The sequence below is a fragment of the Eulemur rufifrons genome, chromosome 10 (genome assembly GCF_041146395.1).
Source record: "Eulemur rufifrons isolate Redbay chromosome 10, OSU_ERuf_1, whole genome shotgun sequence".
NCBI lineage: Eukaryota > Metazoa > Chordata > Mammalia > Primates > Lemuridae > Eulemur > Eulemur rufifrons.
The window spans coordinates 3,808,644-3,825,936 of record NC_090992.1 but is presented as its reverse complement, the minus strand read 5'-3'; the positions used below and the strand labels follow the sequence as shown (position 1 = coordinate 3,825,936).

The 17,293-nt window shown below is 45.4% G+C and overlaps 2 protein-coding genes across 3 annotated transcripts in view; one reads left to right on the top strand and one right to left on the bottom strand.

Moving 5' to 3' along the window:
* Positions 1 to 2,220: 2,220 nt before the first annotated feature.
* SMIM32 (small integral membrane protein 32) lies at positions 2,221 to 2,532 on the top strand. The gene has a single exon (XM_069483580.1). The coding sequence runs from the start codon at positions 2,221 to 2,223 to the stop codon at positions 2,530 to 2,532; it is 312 nt and encodes a 103-aa protein (XP_069339681.1).
* Positions 2,533 to 16,036: 13,504 nt separating this feature from the next.
* Positions 16,037 to 17,293, bottom strand: part of SMAD5 (SMAD family member 5) — a 34,017-nt gene continuing 32,760 nt past the window's right edge. For both annotated transcript variants that reach the window (XM_069484072.1, XM_069484073.1), the window contains exon 7: positions 16,037 to 16,465. In XM_069484072.1, coding sequence (XP_069340173.1) covers positions 16,322 to 16,465 — 144 coding nt within the window. In that variant the 3' untranslated portion in view covers positions 16,037 to 16,321. The remainder of the gene's footprint in view (positions 16,466 to 17,293) is intronic.

Sequence of the window (17,293 nt, the reverse complement as noted above, 5' to 3'; positions counted from 1 at the left end):
AAAGGCACTCCTGCCTCTCTCCTGGGCGGCCCGCTGTCGCTGCGGCTACATCACTGATACGCGGTCGCTGTCCTGTGCTAACACGGATAAGCCCTGGCCCCTGTCAGAGCCGGCTTTCCCATCTGGAAAACGTGGTGCTGGCCTGGCAGCCTCCAAGCACAGCGCCCCAGGGGCCTGTGCCCGTGGAGTGCACTGAGCAACTCCCTGACCACGGCGGGCTCTGTCTGGGATGGGGACGGGGCGGATGGGCAGCGCTGAGTCCTGCCAGTCCTGCCCTGCACACAGCCCCCTCCTGTCCCAGGGAGGCCCCCACAGGCCCATCTGTGGGACTAAGTGGGAAACACTGAAGACGGCCTCTCTGGGCAGTTTTGCACCTCACTCAGCCGTCACTCTGTAGAGTCAGGGCTGGGGACACAATTGCGAAGTCAGACAAAAGGCCTGCAGAGGTGTCTCTGCCGGGCAGAGCAGGGATCCGTAGGGATGAGCTCTGGCCGGGTCTGCCGTGCACACTCGGGTGCTCTCGCCGGGCCTCTGGCCAGGTACGAGGTGAAGTGAAGAGGGGGAATAACTCATCTTTCTGCCAGCTCATTCAGCCAGGTCCCCAAGCCCTGCCCACACACTGCACTCCTTGATGGAGGAAGAGGAGTGGGGACAGAGGCACAGATGTGAACTTAGGTGATCCTGTGAGGGTCTCAGACAAGCGACCAGACAACAGTGCTGGGACTGGGGGAGGCGGGAGGCATCTAGGGTGCAAAATTGAAGGAGGCATCTACTCCCCCCTGCACTTGCAGGCCCCGAGAGCCAGCATCGCTTTCATTTCTGCGACCTGCGCGTCTCACTCACCTCCTCCTAATTCGGCCCGCTGGACAGGGAGGGTCCTGGGCGGGAGGTGCTTGCTGAGGAGGAGGTTCCCATTCCAGTCTGGGGCACTTGAAAGGCTTCTCAGAGGAAGGGAGGAGTGTGGACTACTGGAAAATGAGACCCCTGCCCCCCAGAAGTCCAACTGGCTGCCAGCGCCATGTCCTCCTCCTGCCCTTCTGCGTCTGAGCAGAACAGACAAAGGGGAGCTGAGCACACTGCTCACGGTGCGGGAGACGCACGTGTACCACCAGGACACAGCTGGGGAGGACACTGGGCCGGTGGAACCAGCCCCAGCTGAACCGCGCTTGTCTGGGAGGCTTCTGCCTTTTCCCAGGGCCTCCCGGTGTGCCCTGCCTGCGACACCCCGCAGCCAGCCGGGGCTGGGAGCAGCCAGGCTGTGCCTAGAGGGAGAATGTCAAGAAGAACGAAAGGAGGTGTCCATGCTCCGCCGAGCCTGATCTCCGAGGCGGTCTGCTCACCACAACTGTGCCTGTTCTGTGTGGCTCTGCGCACAGGTCTGTAACTGTGTCTTTGTCAGTCTTTCCGTGACCCCGGGTGGCTTCCTCCACCCCCTCTGCATGTCCCTCTGTCCGTGAGTGATGTGAGGCCGGGCTGGGGCAGTGGCAGCCGAGTCCTCCCGGGCCCTCATTGGCTGGCAGCCGGTCCCCAAGGAGCCGCCGCCAGGCCCGCCCCTGCCCCCACCCCCGCCCGGACCGAGCGCGCTCGGAGCTGCCTTAGAGCTCAGTCTCCTGCTCGAGACCGGAGCGCAGCAGCCGGAGCGAGTGGGGACGAGCTTGCCGCACACCGGGCGTCTCGACAGGGACCCAAGGCTGCAGGACCGCTCCGAGACACTGCGGTGGCTGCGGCGCCGGAGGACGCAGAGGACTCCCGACCACCCGCTGTCCGTGCACTCTGCGACCGGCCGCCGAGCGGGGACCCCGGGTTGGGGCCGCACCGCCCGGCACCTCTCGCCGCCGTTGCAGCCCAGAGACGCCCCGGCGCCCGGGCTCACCGGAGCTGGGGGTCCGAGCTGAGAGGGCGGCTGTAGAGCTGCGAGACCACTCAGTGACTCGGGACCTTTATCCTGGTGGCAACGCGACGGCGAGAAACGGGGACAGCCCGAGTGGCGCGGGCACGGAGCTGTCCAGCTCCAGCGCTGGGGTCCGCCGCCCGGCGGGAAGGCAGCTGAGCGCGGACGCGTCCCTGGGTCTCTGCGGCCCCAGCTGGCCCGAAGGCAACGACTCTCGGTCATTCGCGTGCAGCAGGGCGGAGGGACGCGCCATGGAGGCGCCAGGTCGCGCCAGTCTCCGCGAGGCGAAGTGAGGCGGTCCCAGCCGGGGTCGGCGGGACCCGCGGGCCATGTACGGCGACGTATTCAACGCCACGGGCGGCCCCGAGGCGGCGGTAGGCAGCGCTCTGGCCCCGGGAGCCACAGTCAAGGCAGAGGGCGCTTTGCCCCTAGAGCTGGCCACCGCGCGCGGCATGCGGGACGGCGCGGCCACAAAGCCCGACCTGCCCACCTACCTGCTGCTTTTCTTCCTGCTGCTGCTCTCCGTGGCGCTCGTCGTCCTCTTCATCGGCTGCCAGCTGCGCCACTCGGCCTTCGCCGCGCTGCCCCACGACCGCTCGCTGCGCGACGCCCGCGCGCCCTGGAAGACGCGGCCGGTGTAGCGTCGGGCTGAGCCAGGGTCGTCGGGCACCCTGTCCTGGCCCTGCCAAGAGCAGCCGGCATGAGCGCGGCAGGGTGGGCTTGACAGCGGGGTCGCTGGCCCCTGGGAACACCGCGCCCTGACCCCAAACCCCTTCCCGACCTACAGCAGCAACCTGAGAGTAAAGGGGGACTGAGGTGTTGGGACGCTGCGTAGGGTCCCTATCCCAGTACCTGGAGGTGCCGTGGTTCTGACCCCTGGCTGGGTCTTCCTTCCCCTGTCAGCAGGTCCAGGGGGGAAACCTTCCTGAAAGACGCGCGCCCGCCGGGAGCAAGAGCCCTGCTGGCCACCTGCTGACTTCTTTCCTCTGCACACGGAAGGGGCAGGCGGCCCGAGCGCCCAGCTAGCCTGGAGCTGCCGGTCTGGACTCCCTGGCTCTGTGGCTGCCTCCCCACGGCAGCTACCGCCTCTCTTTGCTCCTTGGCAACGAGGAACACATAGGATCCGAGCGTGAACTCAGCTACACTTTGGAATGATGGCCTCGGGGGCCGCATCCCTCGGCGAGATGACGGGCTGCGGGGTTTCAGTGGGTCCCGTCCAGGTCCAAGGGCCCAGTTCCCTCTGCGGGCATGGGCGGTGGGTGGGCGGTGGAGAGGCGCAGGGTCCCACCTGCAGCCCCCTGCCGTCGGGGACCCGCATCTCACGTCTCCACTGGCCGCATTTCTGCAATAAAAACTCACCGAATTAGATCCAGTGCCGAGAACGCTCTGGTCATTGGTTGCGCCGCTTTGGAAAAGGGGATGCGGGCAGGTTGATCCTTCACAGGGCAAGACCCAAGCGCGACCTGCTTCCCTCATAGGCCCAGGGCAGCTGATACTCCCTGCTCTGCAGCTTCCCCTGGGGTTAGTGAATTACTCTAGAAGTTTCTGCAGGGCGGTCTCCAGGGAAAACTGCTGCCCAGCCTGCTGAATACATTCCCATTAACAGGGGTCCGTGGGGACCTCTCTGGGGTGCAGCTCCTTCCACCTGCATCCTCCCCGTTGCTCTCAGAGCCTCCTGGGCCCGAAACCTCTCAAGACCCATCCCTGGACCAGAACCACCTGGGGAAGGAAGAGCCTGAGGCCAGGTGGTGGGGCAGCTGCTCAGCTCTTCCCAAAGCAGGCAGGAGACCAGCCCTGGAGAACCCGCAGGGAAGAAGTGGATAAATAAACGCAGCTAGGTGAGAATGATTTCAAAGAACTGGAGAGGGCACAGAAAAGTTTGTGATAACTTTAACCAAAGTTAACCTAATTCTAGGGAGTCTTTTCTGTAGGGGTTTAAAATAGTTGCAGGAGTCACCTAGCTCAATGGGGCACTAGAGCTTAGAGAAGGTTCGACTAAAAGAGAACTTGACTCTTTATCTAATCCAGTCATTCTAAACCATGTGGGGGTCACTCAGGCTTTGAGAATCTGAAGAAAGCTATGGACTCTTGCCCCTGGCCAAATGCATACAGGCAGGGAAGTCTACATTTCTAAGGTTGTCAGACACCGAAACTGGTTCCCGAGGCCAAACTGAGGCTGAGGAAGAGACTGGCCACTGCTCCCGAGTCCCAGCCCAGCCAACCACTTCTCAACCAGCACCCAAGACTCCCTCCAGGTTCCTGTCCCAGGAACATTAGAGGGGAGACATAAAAACCCGGAAAACCTCCCTGGGCTTGATTACCTCTGCCTCCCAGAATTAACACCAGCCAGGCCCCAGTGGTGCCAATTCTATGATCACCTCACAGGGCATTTTAGTCTTTGGAAATGTTGCTAAACCTCTCCAGCCTACAGCAAGTGTAACCCAGCTGATCTGCACAAACCTTGGTTGCAGCGAGGACTAGATGGGAATAATATGAGAACTCCGAGAGCCCCTGGCTGGCAGACCGAAGTCACACGCTGTTGATACAGGGGACCCCTTACCCTTGGCCTGGGGGGTTGAGAGGAGTAGGAGATGCAATGTAGAGGCAGAGTCTTCCTCCACCACAGGTCCCAACCGCCAGATCTAAAGGTTGTATGCAGAGTGGTCAGAAGGCCAACCTCTGGACGCCACCTGTCTGGCTTTAAATCCCAGCTCCACCTCTCACCAGCTGTGTGACCTTGTGCAAATTGCTTAACCTATTTGAGCCTGTTTCCTCATCAGTAAAATCGGTGTCACACCACCTCGTTCTACAAGGTTGAATCATAGTATAACCAATGTAATATGCTAGCACAATGTTCGTACAAAGTGAGCACCCAAATGTTAGCTATTTTTATCACTGAGCTATGGGCTTGAGGCAGCACTGCATGGAAGAAACTGACCCACCAACAGGATGTGCTCTCACTAGGGCCCGCCATCTTCTGTGGCCACAAGCAAATGCAAGGACTAGTCAGTTTCTTCAGGGGAGAACATGAGTAGAGGACTGGCTTAGAAGCCACCTGTAGTTCCTAGGCCAGAATCAGCTACAAAGTGATCCAGGAGGCCCTTGGGATCCTTTATTACGATATTGGTCCAAGGCATCAAGGGGTTAAAGCCAAAAAGTGCTAAGATGGACACGATTTGGAAAGCATCTCTCTGATGTCTCCACAGGGTTGCAGCAGCCTCAGCCACCTAAGCCACAGGTTTGTCCACTTCAAATGAATGGATACTTCTGGAATAAATTTCAGGATAAGTGAGCCAGTATGGAGCTGGAATCTAGAAAGCACTCAGGGTCAGTAAGGGTACCAGCTGCCAGCACTGTGACCCTGAGTGACTGTGCACCCTTTTCTAGGACAGTGCTGGACTACTGGCTGAGCAGTAACAGGTTCTTTCTTCATGCCGGATCCAGCCTCAGATTCTCCCCTGGGCAGCAGGGATGTGGCCAAGTTCATGTTCACCCTCTACTTATGTGTAAAGTGGACTATAATATAGTGATTGCACGTTTAGATGGTGTACACTAAATGCATGTGTCATCCCAAAATTCATCTGTTGAAGCCCTAACTGCCAGAGTGGCTGTGTGTGAAGTAAGGAAGTAAAGTTACATGGAATCGTAAGGTTGGGGCCTGGATCTGATAGGATTAGTGTCCTTATGAGACCCCAGAGAGCTCGAACTCTCACCACATACATGCACTAACCAAAGATCATGTGAGGACACAGCAAGGAGATGGTCATCTGCCAACAGGAAGAGGTCCCTCATAAGAAACCGAGTCAGCTGGGACCTTGATCTCGGACTTCTAGTTTACAAACTGTGAGAAAATAAATTTCTGTTGCTTAAGCCACCAGGCCATGGTATTTGGTTATGGCAGCCCAAGCAAAGACAGCTGGACACCTGGGAGGTAGATCTGTACACACACATCCTCCCACCTGTTACTATCCCACCAATTCCAAGATGCCTTGGAACCCCCTTTGGAGAGCTGGGCGTGGCAGGCTGAAAGCAGCAATAGAGCCCATGTCCTGGGTATACGGGCTCCTCTGCCCTAACAGCCGCTGGGAGCCGGCCAGAGGTTGAGGAAAAGACATTTTTGATGGAGGTTAAGGGGGTGGAGATTGGGGTGGGGAGGTGGATGCAGACAGATACTAGGAACCAGGGAGAGGCAGCACAGTGGTGACCAAGAGCCCGAGTCCTGGAGCCCAAGCTTGCTCATCTACTCTAAGCCTTGATCACGCATCTGAATTCTGATAACTTCAATTTCCTCCTCTGTAAAACGGAGATTATAATAATACCTGCTGTTTAGAATTTTCAACACTGAGTGAGACACTCTAGGTAAAGTGGTTGGCTCGTGTTTGATATGTAGTAAATGCTATCATCACTAACCAGGATGACATCTGAGACGTGCCAGCAGCAGTACAAAGGGCCTTCTGTGAGCGACGTGCAGCCCTTTTCCAGGCATGTACATCACAAAACAATGAAGAGGTCTGCACCTCCCGGGAGCCATGCCCAGAGTTGGAGGGCAGCCATTCTGGGTCTTTTCTCAGCTCTGCACTTTCTCCCGAAGCTACTCACCACACTCATGGCTTCAGTCACATTTCATACTCTCTCCATATTATCCCCGAGCTCACTCAACACCTCCATTGGGGTATCTCATAGGAAACTTCAACCTCAACAAGCCTAAAACTCATCAGTTTCCTGTCTAAATTAGGTCCTCCTTCAGTCCTCCCCATCTCTATAGATTGTGCCAGCACATGGTTACCCAAAGGAATAAAAAAACATGGTGGTCATTCTTGACCCCAAACTCATCTTCATCCTCCCACATGCAATCCGTCACCCCCTAGACACCTCTCTGTTCCATCCACTCCCCTCCGTCTCCACCATCACCACCTAACTCAGAGCCCTGCATCCACTTTTGTCTGTCTTCATTCAATACACACATCCACTGGCTTCTTCTTGCTCTTAGGATTAAAAACAAAACCCTAACAAGGCCTCAAATCGTCTGGCCCTACCAGCCTCTCCAGCCTCATCTCCCCACACGCCTCCTAGTCACAGTGGCCTGTCAATCCCTAAGGTCCCTCGCCTAAACTGTTTGTCTCTCCTCCTTCCTCTGGCTGATGCCTTCTCATCCAAGTCTCAAATCTTTCTTCCTCGATAAGGATTTGCCTGAGTCCTCAGATAAGATTATCCTATCACAGTCCCAGATCACCTCGCTCATCGCAGCTGTTAAATGACTGCATAATTAGGCACCTACTGCCTCTTCCCACTTCTAACATGTAAGTTGTGTAAGGTGAGGGACGTCTGTCTGGTCAGTGCTGTACTCCCAATGCCCAGCATAGTTTTAAACACAAAACAGGCACTCAATAAATATTTGTTGAATGAAATATAGAAGTCGTTGAATGAAATATAGAAGTTAAGGTAAATTTGCCTGTGTGTTCTCATCTGAACATGTCTCCTTTGGTTTTCTGCCTTAAACTAAACTTTTATCAGATGAAGTACTGAGTCCAACTCTCCTTTATCGATTGGTCCTCCAGCTGGCCAGTTTCCTGGGGGTGCTGATCCCCAGAGTTGTTCCCAACTAACATTTCTTGTCTCCATCCATGTAACACCTCAATTATTCTTGCAGAGACCAAAGAACACGCAATTTACAAGTTTGTACCGTTAGCTATTTCTGCTTGAATTACTCCTTTTCCTGCAGGAAAGCAGATTGTTACAACGTCATTCATATGCCTTCTGAATTGCCTTAAATAAGAATCAGTTAAACCACTACTTCACATACCAACTTCCTCATCTCTTCCTAGCCTTTAATGGCTTCTCAGTAAGACCTTCTCTGGCTAGTAGATCTAAAACTTCAACGCCCCTTCTTCCTCTCACCCCGTGTCTCCCTTTCCTGCTTTATTTTTTCTCTTTAGAACGTACCAGTAAACACTATTTTATTTACCACATTTGGTATCTCCATCAACCACAATCGAAGATCCTCAAGGGAAAGAATTTTTGTTTCATGCACTGTTTATCCTCAGCCAGACATCTAGCAGGCCCTCAAATATTAGTCTAATCAATGAACAAGCTGATACTGCTCAGGGCCAGGAAAAATACAAATACTCAGAAATCAGAAACAGAGTCTGTATTTTAAAGTCTCCCTCATTCTGGGTTCGTGCTTCTCCACCCTCCCAAACTGATCAGATTAACCTAACTAGGTAGGAATCAAATACTCTACACTATGCTACAGCCTCACTTTCCACGAGACCAGAACTGTGGCTCTAGCTCCCCTGCCTGGCACGCAAGCACCACGCGACACCAGACGGTGCTGCCGGAGCTGCCCTACTGCCTGGTCTGAAGCTTGACTTGGAGTGAGCGCTCCATGAAGGTTCGGTGAGGGGAACTGAATGAGCAAATTAGTATTAATTAGGTTACAGTCTAAGCTGTTGTAACAAAAAACAGCCACGTGCACCCCCCAAGTTTCTCTCAGTAATCTCGCAGGGGTAGCACAGCACTGTCACCCTCCCCCCTCAGCTCCCATGTCCACTTCAAGGTGGCTACTCTGGTTCCTGCCATCGTATCTGCATTCCAGCCGTTGAGAAGAGGAAAGGAGCAAGGAGTATATTCCTCCTCCAGGCATAATGCAGAAGTGGCACCTATCACTCCTGCTCCTACCCTATTGGCCAGAACTTAGTCACATGACCATACCTAGCTGAAAGGGAAGCTGGGAAATGTGTCCAGCTGGACACAGGTGTTCTGTAACTAAAGAAAGGGAGAATGGGTAAACTTCCAACAGTTATTAAACAGACAAAAGGAAAGGACCTTCTTTTCATATGAACATCATCTTGGCAGCCTTATTATTTCTACATTCCTCTAACAAAATCAAACTACAAGGTTCTAAAACCCCCACCTCTGTAAGCTCTAAAATAAAAGTACACCCTTTCAGATTATTTTCTCCTGTCAAACACATCAAGGGAACCATGCTCTTTCTACTCTCTCTGGGAAAATATTAAATGTCAACAGGTTAAAACTACAACTTGACTGTTAATTTTGTAGGTTCTCTAAGCAACAATTCCAGGAATCTGATAACTTTGAGGCAAAGGTCCAAAATTCAAAGAGAAAGATAGGTATCAGTGCTCTAATTTCTTAGTTGAGTTTCCCCTTTCTTCTGTCATGAGGCACGTAACAAAGAGATATAATAAAATGCTGACGTACAATCAATTCAACGAAGAATTATCTTATTACATTATTTAAAACGTGAATTCCAGTATTAAAAACAATCCCATCTTGCTTTAGTATTCTCATTCATTCAACAAATACTAGCATGCTTACTTACAATGTATCAAGAACTGCTCTGGCAGTGGGAACATAGGTCTGATCTCACAAAGATTTACATTCCCATAAGATGAGACAGACACTAAACAGGGGAAAGAAATAAAGTATATAGTATGTTGGATGGTCATAAATACTATGGAGAATGAAAAGCTTTCTTGGGTATACAAAATTCAAGAAACACTTTGGAACCAAACCAATTTCTCTGAGAATCCTCTCAAAAAAAGAAGCTAGAGCTGCATCCATAATCAGCAAAATATTAGTCAAAGAAAGCAGAGCATCAATGTAGAGCGACTACCAGAACAGGCTGGAAGGGCAAGCATAAACGTTTAGTCGTTGGCCATTGCTTTTGGATTTTAGTTTATACTTTCCTGTACTGTTGAAAACCTCCGCATTTTTCTCAGATAAAAGTATTCCTTAAAATGAGATAATGGGGGAGATTTATTAGATGGGGAAGGGGTAAAAGATTAAGACAAAGTATAAGAAGTTTTTCAATATCCATCTCCACACACCAATAAACGCCTCAGGATATACCTCTCAGTAAGAGGCACCACCCACTTGATACAATACGGATAATACAAGAGTTTTACCCACCAGCCTAAACCCCCCTTCCCACCTCTCATCCAACACGCTTTAACATGGAAATGGTTAGGCAAGCTGCCAACAGCTCTTCTTTAAATTTTCCACATAGTCCCACTCTTTTTAAAAATACAACAAAAAAGTGATTTAGATAGAACACAAGATTTTTTGTTTTTGCAAAAAGTTTATTAAAGATAGACTTATAAATTCAACAAAAATCATAGCAACATTTAAAATGTTCAATGGGGGAGGGGCTTTTAAAAATGCTTCTTTTACCCACACACTATAGAGCTCTAAATAAGTACTTTCTTATAAGTACTGCCCAGTCTGACAGCCTTCTTATAAATGTTTATAAAACATGATGAAATGCATCAAAACTGCCATAACATATAATAGTATTAGCCACTGTCTCTGCCCCTCATCATCTGAACTGTTTTGGCTACGGCAATTTGAAAACTAATTATCTTAAATCTGAAAGACGTCAACAGCTTCAGTGTTCACTGAAGTCTTCTGCTAGGACTAAGGTGCATTTTTAAAAATAGCTTCTATAACAGCCAGTGAAGTTGTTAAAAAATGCCTTACTAAATGCCTCTTAAATAAAAACACATATGAAGGAACTGATTCACAGAAATGGATTCTTTTAAGGAAGTCTTTTCTCTAAAGAGAAACATAAGAGCTTTTATATTTATTCTTTTGGGTTAGAATATTTAGTTTTGGTTTTTCTACTTTTCTAGCCAGGGCACATGAATTTGCACCATCATTCCTAATTAGAATGAGTCTGCACTTCTTGTATATGCAATTCAGAGGATAGTAAAGTTGTACACCACAGAGGCAATGATAAAAAGTGAGTCTGTGATTTAAATTTTTTTCAAAAAAGGAGAAGACAAAAAATGTTTTAAAATATGGCAAATTTGCAAAGTGGATAATCAAGGGTTGATCTACCAATGTCAAGTAGCATCAGAAATACTCTCAATCAAAAAATTAGCAGAAATGTAAAAGATAATAGTAATTTAAAAATATGAGTTTTTATATGCTAGGTACTGTTCTAAGTACTTTATATACATTATTTCACCAATAATCTCCCCTCAAATGAAGTAGACCTTTACTTTACAGATCAGGAAACTGAGGCACAGAGTAGTTAAGCAACTTGCCTAAGGGCACAGAACCATGAGGCCCAGGACTCAAACGCGGGCAGGCAGACTACAGGACCAGTTCTGCTAATTCTCCTCCCGATCACCCAGTCAAGTCCCCTCATTTATAGACAGTGGGATGTAGAGAAGGGAAATTGGTGGTTAGACTCAAAAACCACAGATTCCAGGCCCAAAACAAAACAAATGAACAAAACAGAAACAGCATTTCCTGTACAAAGAGAATGGAAAAAATATTGACCGTTCTGAGCAAACCTCATGCTGCGTGGAAGGCATGGTGCATTCACTTTCTATCAGTAGCTCAAAAACAGACTGGCTACTCAGCAGGTCCCAGCAACCGATCATCTCCTCCCTCATTCTAAACTCTACTTGATGAAAACGTAAGTCAAAACAGTACAAAAAAAAAAAAAGACACGGTAAACAGGTTTTGAGGTTTATTAAAATAAAGTATTAGCAAACAATATGCAAAAACAAAGTTCTTAAGAGTTATGGCTTTGAAAAGCACAGTATAGTAAAACCTAATACATTTTTATTTATAAGTATCAAAAAGATAACAGAATTGAAGCATGTTGCTAGAATTTCATTTTCTACAACATAAACAGAAGCAGAACAAGTACAAATAAGAAGCAGACCTATAGTGCAGCCACTGGCGTGGTCTTTATCATCTGTGTGTGAAATATTTTTAAGAGAATATGGGCAAGTAAATACAAACATTACGATCCTCTCCAATTTTAAATAAGTGAATTTCAAAATGCAACTTTAACCAACCATGTTAAAAAGAAAATCTCACTTGCCCAACCATTATCTTCAAGAATCCCCACAGTTAAAATACTTTATGAATAAATCAAAGCAGCAGCACCTCCAATGGGATTAGAGAAGAAAACTTGACCCTAAAAGATTTCTTTTTTACAAAGAACTTGGGATTCTTTGGCCTCACTGGAGTTTGTTATAGCTAACACCAGCTTGCATTAAGAAGGCACTATTAATGGGTGAAAAAATCTACCTGTACACAAAATTATGAACTTTTTAAAAACCCTCATCTTTGAACAAATCCTTAAAGGATAAAGGCTTATGATGATTTTAAGAATTTTAAGAACTGAGTTATTTAGACAAGAACCACACAAACCCTTTTTACTCTGCCAGGAATGACCAAAGAAACCTGCCCTAGGACTGGATCTTTTCAATGAAATAACTCATCACTTGTTTTACAGCAACTGCTACAGCAAATTACAGCACGCTTCCTTACTTAAACACAAAAACAAAACTGAGGTGTGAGCTCCCTTCCATTGGTTTTGGTAAACCGTCCAATTTCAGGGTGTTACTTCAATTATAACACAGTTGTTTTTTAGGAGGTAAGATTCCATTATGAATCAGCCAGTATAACAAAGGCTTGATAAATACTACCTCCTGTAATCAGGACATAGTAAACTGTGTCCTGTAATCCAGTGAATTCCAAAGAACTGTCCAAGTTTCTGTCCTGCAGGTGTAATTCTTCGTTTATGCAGAAGAAATGCCTTGAATTCTCACTTTTGATACATGCATCTTTTGTGATAAGAAAAACTCCCAAGAATCTCACCTGCAACAGTGAGGAAAATGCTGCTGCTCTGGGGGAAACAGGCATCAAACCTGAGATTATCCTCAAAAAGCTGCCCTAATAACGTCTGAGACCACCTACAGACCACCACTTAGGAAACTCCCATAAAAATCATCAAACACTTCTAAAACCACCAGATTATCTGCTACCTTAAAAGATGCCTGCTTATCTAGCTGATGGGTACAATGATGACACATTTAGATTCATACCGGAGACACTGAGGATTTAACTAATAAGACAAATAAGGGCTTTAACCCTCTTAAAAGTTAATAGATCCAAAAGTCATCACTGGAGGTTGAACTCAGTAACTATCAAAAGATTCTTCCTTCCTCGGAAAGTAAAAAGGGTGTATATTTTGAGTGGGAAAGGTGATAATGATCCAAAGTCATATTAAGTAAATGATTAGAAAAAGTGTAAAGAAATGGATCTAAACTGGTATATTAGATCTCCCTATAATAGAAGTACAGCACTTTTACAGGTACTATCAAACTTTTTAGAGTTTCTCTGCTGTTGGGAGGATTTCATTTATCGTACAAACTTTCTCTTCCAACAGAACACTACTGCAGAGGAAGGAACTGCTTCCCACAGGGACCTACAGGTAATATGGCGGGTTTTATAACATGAGTACCAGTTCTTATCTGGGCAACAGATTTCAGATCTGAATATTTATTGATCACTTTACATCCTAAAAGGATATCTATCAAATGTCATGAAAAGTACAAAACAGCTATAGCCTCCTTCTGTACTATTAGATGTGGCTTATTGAACTGTCTATCTGGTAATCTTACTCTGGATTTCACCACAGAAACCTAGCCAATTCTATTACCACAGTTTTCTGATATAGCAACAATAAAATGTGAAAAATGATTTATAGTCTGACACATATATTTGACATTTTGAATGATGTCTTCCTTGAATTCTCTCTCTAAAAAAAAGTGTCCATTTCAGTAGATTAATAACATGCCTACTAGTTTACATTCCATAATGTTAGCCAGGCCACACCAACCTGACCATAATACTCTTCATGTAGAGATGTTGGGCAAATGCACCTATTATATCCTGCTTTTATCCAATAAACATCTTTTTGCCGCTTTAATTCATTACTGAGATTTGATTCTATCCTGCTTTTTGCATTTACCAAATTGGTTGCAATTTTATTGTTTTTAGATTTTGTCTTTTCAGCTGGCATAAATTAATGTTGTACATGCTATAATATGTGATTTTTCTTGTGGTGCTGATGTTCTCACAACTTTTACTATAAACCATTCTGTAAAATAAATAAAAACTTAGAACTGTAATTTTCTGAAGCGGTTTTGTTCAGAGGTGCTTTTTTTTCACTGGCCAGAATTTTAGTGTTTTGTTTAATCTCATAGCAAATTTTATTTTCTATATGTAGATATATGGGCATCCTTAGGGATTATAAGAGAAGCTAGACTGTATTTTCATTTAAAGTCGAAGGGTCTGGAGGTGACAGTTTTTAGGAAATACTGCAGGCGTATACTTCTCTATGAAACTCTTAATGGTTAATAGTGTTAGTACTATCACCCATGAGACACAATGACTTAGAGAAAACAAAGAAAAGGCCAATCACGTAAAATCTTGCTAACTCTAAAGGCTGTGACATGATGACCCCAAATAAAAACAATTTTTAATTAACTCTCATTTGAAAACACCAATAAGACAATAGTTTCCACTAGTTTACCACAGCCCACTGAAGTTGATTACATGTACTTGTCATTTAACGGAAGTGATTTTTTCCTACAACTTTCTTCCAACGGTTGTGCCATGAGCCTGGTAAATTAAAGAATGATGAAAAGACCTAAGTTCCGTCACTACGACGACAGTTCTTTCTCATAGGGCCGACACAACTCCGGAAGACTCAGGACGCACGCTGTGTAACACTTACGTTTAAGACTGAGGTGACTGTCAGAGTGTTTCTTTTATCCAGCAAAGAACGCAAGCTGAAACACACAAGCGGCACTTCATCTGAAAGAGCTAAGACCATCCATTGGCTGCACGCTGACAAAGCAATAAATAATGACACATAAAACAAAAGGAATTGTATAATCCTTTCCTTAAAAAATGTACTTTTTTTTTTCCTCATAAAAACAGAAAGAGCAAAGTGGAAAGTCAAACCAAACTAACATTTTAAACAGAAGAATGACATGGCTCCATGTACTTTCAAAAGGCACCAGAAAATTAAGTTTCTGCTGACAGGTAAATTAGATTCATGTATTTTTTTTAAAAAATAATTTCTTCATTTTCATGTCAAAAGTGTCCACTTGGCTGTTCCCCAGACAAACTAGTCGAGTGTCCTTTACCCAAAGCCAAAGGTATGAATGATTAAAGGGATGTTTCAGAGTTTTCATGTCTTTCCTCTCTGAAGATTGTACTCTGGGAGACTAGCATCCAGGTAGATACTAAAAAAATGGAAAAAGAGCATCGATGGTAAGTAAGAAAACAGTCTGCATTCTGTGATGCATGAATGTCTTAAAATCAGCTATCCCAACATCCGGCCAGAAGTATCCGGCCAGCAGCCTCATCCTTGGGGCCCAGCTGAAGACCCCTGTGGCCACAGTGCATGGGGCCTTGCCTAGGGAGGCTGATGCAAGTAAGAGCAATGGGATTAAGCACATGATTTTCCAACATTAATAACACCCATAAAACTACAGAGAATTAAAAAGGCACCTTGATTTGGAGCTATAGAATAACAGTCTTATAATCTAGGCTTAAAATAAAACAAAAACTAGAAAAGCATAACTTCCTACAACTGTAATCTATCAACTGCGTTGTTAATACAAAAGGGGTACCAAGGAAGTAAGGATTAGCATCTAAGTCCAAGTCACTTGAGTGTGTTTTACCAAACGTTATGCTAAAAATTATCACCCATAAAAGTGCAAAATAAAAGATTAATGCATGTCAAAATTAGAGTTCTTGCAACATTGTCCAAAAGCAGCAAACATAGCCAACCAAAGAAGGCCGTGCACATACTGTCACTAGCTACAAAGTAGTACTCATGACAAATTTTGAGTAAATGACATACTTGAGATCAGTTATTTGCATAAGTTTTTTAAAAAGGAAATGTTTTACAAAAGATATATAGCATGAAGTCACATTACACTGACAAACATTTATCTGTATTAAATGTCAATTTTATGATGTCACCTAGAAAACTATCACTTTGCTTTTACTGAACACTACTTGTTAAAGCAGTGCATAGTGTTCCTTCAAATACAAGATTTTTTTATAGTTTCTTTTAAGCCCCTACCATATACTTTCGCAAAACAATGAATTATACTTTTTTTTTTTTTTTAAGCTGGTGGGACAAAGAAACTGGTAAAAGCACAGCTTTGGGAAGACCAAGAACAGAGACTAGGCGGGAAGATTCCTTTTCATTGTGTATACCCTCCTAAACACTATTATAATTTTTCATCACGGGATACATTACTTTTTCCAAAAAATTCAGCAAATAAAAAATTGTTAGGACAATACAGTAAAAGCATGTTCCAGTTTAAAATCAATACCAAACTTTCTGAACTGGGGCATAATACTTACTCTGCATCTTTCACAACACTTTTGAGAGTTAATCACATGAACATCAATACAAACAAATGTAGATTCATCACAAAATACAAATGTATTGGTCACAATTATGTAGAAAAAAAATAAGCTGTAATATCTCTTTTCCATGTAAGCTCACAGTATCTGTACTCAAAGTTTCTCTAAAATTAAAACAAGTCCACTAATAATATAATTGAAAAGAATACTTCTGCACTATGAAACAGAAGATATGGGGTTCAGAGGGGAGCCCATCTGAGTGAGGACTTTATCCAGCCACTGAAGAGGCCCATGAAGATGGATTTCAATCCAGCATGGGGTGCTGGTAACATCCTGACGGTGATATTCTGCTCCCCAGCCCTGCGAAAACGAACAGAGATCACAAAAAAATCCCTCTTTAAATTGTCAACCAGTATAAACCAATTTTACCATAAAACAAAAAGATACTTCAACAGTAGAGATATACAGAAGGTATTTGAAGGGAATAACTATCACAAAACCAACCTTAGCCTTACCATGGAATTAAAAACAAGACAATAGCTACATTTTTCAAAGATACATGAATTTTTAAATAACATATAATTCCCTCAATAGAAACCATTAAGTCCGGATGTTTCAGAATTTTTTTAACTTTATAAAGGTAATACAGTATAGTATCTCATGATTAGAACATTAATATTTCTGCAGAGAGATACAGTCTCACTTAATGAGATAAATAAAACCCACAAATCGCCTCATGTAAGTTCATGTCAGATTTTGTTACCAAAAATTTTTGGTTTTCAAGTTACTTGTATTTTCCTGGATTTATTAAGTTCTCAGTTTTACTTGTTACGGTACTCCTGGCCGGTGGAGAGGAGAGGAGTGGGGAAGATGGGGGAGTGGAGATTAACGAAGCTGGACCGTGGTACTCAACGCCAGAAAGAAAAACCCACACGCAGCATTTAACAGTTGCTCTTCTCAGACTAAATCCTTAAGGCCCATGTGGATATAGTTACAGGGTGCTTAAATGTATGACTAAAATTCTTTCCAAATTTTTTTCATAAACCATAATCTTTGATGTGTCAACAAAATAAGACCAAGAGAGTCACTGATAAACTTGAAAAGTTCTTTGAACTTTGCAAATCCTTAATAACAGAGTTTAGATACAAGTAAAATAATTTTAGTACTCTAAAGAATTCTGTTAAGCCA

Coding starts and splice junctions, on each gene's coding strand:
- SMIM32 (XM_069483580.1), top strand. CDS start 2,221: ATGTACGGCGACGTATTCAACGCCACGGGCGGCCCCGAGGCGGCGGTA.